General features: G+C 35.3%; 1 protein-coding gene across 1 annotated transcript in view; it reads left to right on the top strand.

Moving 5' to 3' along the window:
• The first annotated feature begins 492 nt into the window (after window positions 1-492).
• 5-HT2A (5-hydroxytryptamine receptor 2A) overlaps window positions 493-4,744 on the top strand; it is a 40,596-nt gene continuing 36,344 nt past the window's right edge. Inside the window, exons 1-2 of the mRNA XM_068373728.1 lie at window positions 493-598; window positions 1,850-1,922. Coding sequence (XP_068229829.1) covers window positions 493-598; window positions 1,850-1,922 — 179 coding nt within the window. The remainder of the gene's footprint in view (window positions 599-1,849; window positions 1,923-4,744) is intronic.

The following is a 4,744-nucleotide window of genomic DNA, read 5'->3' as shown; positions in this document are numbered from 1 at the left end:
CTACATATATATATATATATATATATAGAGAGAGAGAGAGAGAGAGAGAGAGAGAGAGAGAGAGGAGAGAGAGAGAGAGAGAGAGAGAGGAGAGAGAGAGAGAGAGAGTGTGTAAAAAAATGTATGAAGAAAAGCAAGTTTGTCGTAGCAGAGACCAACATTATTTTCTCCAATATCAATAAGGTTCCTTCAATTTATTGCCCGTCCTTGTAAAAGCCGAAGTTAGCCGATCCCCGCACAAGGTATGAAGATTATGATCTCTGGAGAATGGGGAGGAGGAGGAAAGATGGAGAGGAGGAGGAAGAGAAGGAAGAGGAAAGAGGAGGAGGAGGAGGAGATAGAGAAGGAGGAAAGATAGAGAGGAGGAGGTGGAGGAGGAGAAGTGGAGGAGGAAGAGGAGAGGAAGGTAGGAGGAGGAGATAGAGAAGGAAGAAAGATAGAGAGGAGGAGGAGGAGGAGGAGGAGGAGGAGGAGGATGAGGAGGAGGAGGTGATGGAGGAGGATGAAGAGGAGGAGAAAGAAGAGGAGGAGGAGGAGAAGGAAGAGGAAAGAGGAGGAGGAGGAGGAGGAGATAGGGAAGGAGGAAAGATAAAGAGGAGTAGGAAGAAGAGGAGAGAAGAGGAGGAGGAAGAAAGATGGAGAGGAGGAGGAGGAGGATGAGGAGAAAGAAGAGGAGGAGGATGAGGAGAAAGAAGAGGTGGAGGAAGAAGAAAGAAGAGGAGAAGGAGAAAGATGAGGAGGAGAAGGAAGAGGGAGGAGGAGGAGGAGATAGAGAAGAAGAAAGATAGAGGAGGAGGAGTAGGGAGAAGAGCAGAAGGAGGAGGAGGAAGATGATAAGGAGGAAGAAGAGAAGAGGGAAGAGGAAAGAAGATGAGGAAGAGGAAAGAGGAGGAGGAAGTGTGGGGAGAGAGAAGGATAGAACAGCGCCCTGTCTTGGCTGGCAAAACCAGTTTTTTAAACCTATATATTTTTCTTTTCCTTTTTACATTTTCTCTTTTACCTACGAAACAGGTTCCATTGAGAATGAAAGCCTGTGAATTTAGTGAATCTCTCTACGCTTTCTTTCTCTCTCTCTCTCTCTCTCTCTCTCTCTCTCTCTCTCTCTCTCTATCTCTCTCTCTCTCTCTCTCTCTCTCTCTCTCTCTCTCTCTGACCTTGTATCATATTTGGTAGACACTTCACCTCGATTTCTATATCAGAAAAAAACATGAGATCAAATTTCCTAAAAATCTAGTGATTAACAGCTGGTAACAGTCGACTGCCAGGAGAGAGAGAGAGAGAGAGAGAGAGAGAGAGAGAGAGAGAGAGAGAGAGAGAGAGAGAGAGAGAGAAGTTGCCAAATGGGAAGGCCTTGAATAGTTATTCCTCACTTGACGTAAATAGGTCGTGTACACCAAAGAATAACATTATACAAGACAAGATAAAAGCACTATTATATCAAATAACCCTTAATATTATTATTATTATTATTATTATTATTATTATTATTATTATTATTATTATTATAAGCTAAGCTACAACCCTCGTTGGAAAAGCAGGATGCTAAAGCCTAAAGGCTCCAACAGGGAAAATAGCCCAGTGAGGAAAGGAAATAAAGAAACATACAAGAGAAGTTCAAGAACAATAACCTTAAAATATTTTTTTCATATATAAACTATAAAAACTTCAAAATAACCAGAGTAAGTGAAACAAAAATAGTGTGCCTGAGTGTACCCTCAAGCAAGAGAACCCAAGACAGTGGAAGACCATGGTACAGAGGCTATAGTAATAACACTGATTTTTTTACGTATTAGATATTTATCTCTATTTTCTATTTTCTATATTTTTCCTCCATTTCCCCCAAACGTAGTGAAGAAAGAAAGAACATTTAGTAATATACCCTCAAGCAAGAGAACTCTACCCCAAGACAATGGAAGACCATGGTACAGAGGCTATAGTAATAACACTGATTTTCTTTACGTATTAGATATTTATCTCTATTCTCCATTTTCTATATTTTTCCTCCATTTCCCCCAAACGTAAGAAAGAAAAAACATTTAGTAATAACAGACACAAGTGGGTTAATTCACACCTACCTAGTTAATTGGGTAATCAAGACATTAACACGTTCCAAGCGCACCTGTTCGACACTAAACACATGTGATACCAGTTAATAACCTACATAAAAACAGTGTTGATATTTATAATAACTTGTGTTTATTTTTAAAATACATTCACAGCTGTGGAAAGTGAATACGAGAATCATATACCTGAATGAACTGTGCAATTATATAGAACGTATCTAGCTAATATACAGAACTAACTAATTATTAAATAATTAGAAATATCTAATCTTTATTATTTTCTTTATTTCTTGACATTATATATCTATACTATTTACTCTGCGAATTTATAAACTTTTTGTATTTTTAATTCACAATGCACACATCACAAACTTTCCAATCATTATCTTCATCACAATCATCATTATTCAGAGTTGCACTTCAAGGTCCTTTGCAATACTTGCAATCTTCAAAAACAATAAATGGTTTGCGCTTCAAAGTCCTTTGCAATACTCGCAATCTTCAAAAACAATAAATGGTTTGCGCTTCAAAGTCCTTTGCAATACTTGCAATCTTCAAAAACAATAAATGGTTTGCGCTTCAAAGTCCTTTGCAATACTTGCAATCTTCAAAAACAATAAATGGTTTGCGCTTCAAAGTCCTTTGCAATACTCGCAATCTTCAAAAACAATAAATGGTTTGCGCTTCAAAGTCCTTTGCAATACTCGCAATCTTCAAAAACAATAAATGGTTTGCGCTTCAAAGTCCTTTGCAATACTCGCAATCTCAAAAACAATAAATGGTTTGCGCTTCAAAGTCCTTTGCAATACTCGCAATCTTCAAAAACGATAAATGGTTTGCGCTTCAAAGTCCTTTGCAATACTCGCAATCTTCAAAAACAATAAATGGTTTGCGCTTCAAAGTCCTTTGCAATACTCGCAATCTCCAAAAACGATAAATGGTTTGCGCTTCAAAGTCCTTTGCAATACTCGCAATCTTCAAAAACAATAAATGGTTTGCGCTTCAAAGTCCTTTTGCAATACTCGCAATCTTCAAAAACGATAAATGATTTGCAAATAGAAAAATAAAACATTTATTATATCTTACAATAGCTATTACCTTTGTCTAGCTAAAGCAGAGGAAAACACAGTAATAATGTTACTTATCAATAAATTTGCAAAATGTGCAATGTATTGCGTTAGCATTATAATAAAAGAAGAACTGTAATACTGTGGGAGAAGCCCTCAATTGGAGTCTTTGTAGAAAATACCAAACACAATACACCAACAAATGGTATGAACATCCTATATTGAATCCTTTTTGCAATCCTATCTTAAATCCTTTTTGCAATCCTATCTTAAATCCTTTTTGCAATCCTATTTTAAATCCGTTTTGCAATCCTATCTTGAATCCTTTTTGCAATCCTATTTTAAATCCGTTTTGCAATCCTATCTTGAATCCTTTTTGCAATCCCTATCTTAAATCATTTTTGCAATCCTCCCTTGAATCCTTTTTGCAATCCTATCTTAAATCCTTTTTGCAATCCTATCTTAATCCTTTTTGCAATCCTATCTTGAATCCTTTTTGTAATCCTATCTTAAATCTTTTTGCAATCCTATCTTAAATCATTTTTGCAATCCTCCCTTGAATCCTTTTTGCAATCCCATCTTGAATCCTTTTAGCAATCCTATCTTAAATCCTTTTTGCAATCCTATCTTGAATCCTTTTTGTAATCCTATCTTAAATCATTTTTGCAATCCTATCTTAAATCATTTTTGCAATCCTCTTTTAAATCCGTTTTTGCAATCCTATCTTGAATCCTTTTTGCAATCCTATCTTAATTCATTTTTGCAATCCTATCTTAAATCCTTTTTGCAATCCTATTTTAAATCCGTTTTGCAATCCTATCTTGAATCCTTTTTGCAATCCTATCTTAAATCATTTTTGCAATCCTACCTTGAATCCTTTTTGTAATCCTATCTTAAATCCTTTTTGCAATCCTATCTTAAATCATTTTTGCAATCCTATCTTAAATCCTTTTTGCAATCCTATCTTAAATCATTTTTGCAATCCTACCTTGAATCCTTTTTGCAATCCTATCTTAAATCCTTTTTGCAATCCTATCTTAAATCCTTTTTGCAATCCTATCTTGAATCCTTTTTGTAATCCTATCTTAAATCCTTTTTGCAATCCTATCTTAAATCATTTTTGCAATCCTACCTTGAATCATTTTTGCAATCCTATCTTGAATCCTTTTTGCAATCCCATCTTAAATCATTTTTGCAATCCTATCTTAAATCATTTTTGCAATCCTACCTTGAATCCTTTTTGCAATCCTATCTTAAATCCTTTTTGCAATCCTATCTTAAATCATTTTTGCAATCCTATCTTGAATCCTTTTTGTAATCCTATCTTAAATCCTTTTTGCAATCCTATCTTGAATCCTTTTTGTAATCCTATCTTAAATCCTTTTTGCAATCCCATCTTGAATCCTTTTTGCAATCCTATCATAAATCCTTTTTGCAATCCTATCTTGAATCCTTTTTGCAATCCTATCTTAAATCATTTTTGCAATCCTATCTTAAATCATTTTTGCAATCCTATCTTAAATCCTTTTTGCAATCCTATCTTGAATCCTTTTTGTAATCCTATCTTAAATCCTTTTTGCAATCCCATCTTGAATCCTTTTTGCAATCCTATCA

Source organism: Palaemon carinicauda, chromosome 1 (genome assembly GCF_036898095.1).
Source record: "Palaemon carinicauda isolate YSFRI2023 chromosome 1, ASM3689809v2, whole genome shotgun sequence".
In the NCBI taxonomy this organism is placed as follows: domain Eukaryota; kingdom Metazoa; phylum Arthropoda; class Malacostraca; order Decapoda; family Palaemonidae; genus Palaemon; species Palaemon carinicauda.
The sequence above is the reverse complement of the archived record's forward strand: the minus strand, read 5'-3'. Positions and strand labels throughout refer to the sequence as shown.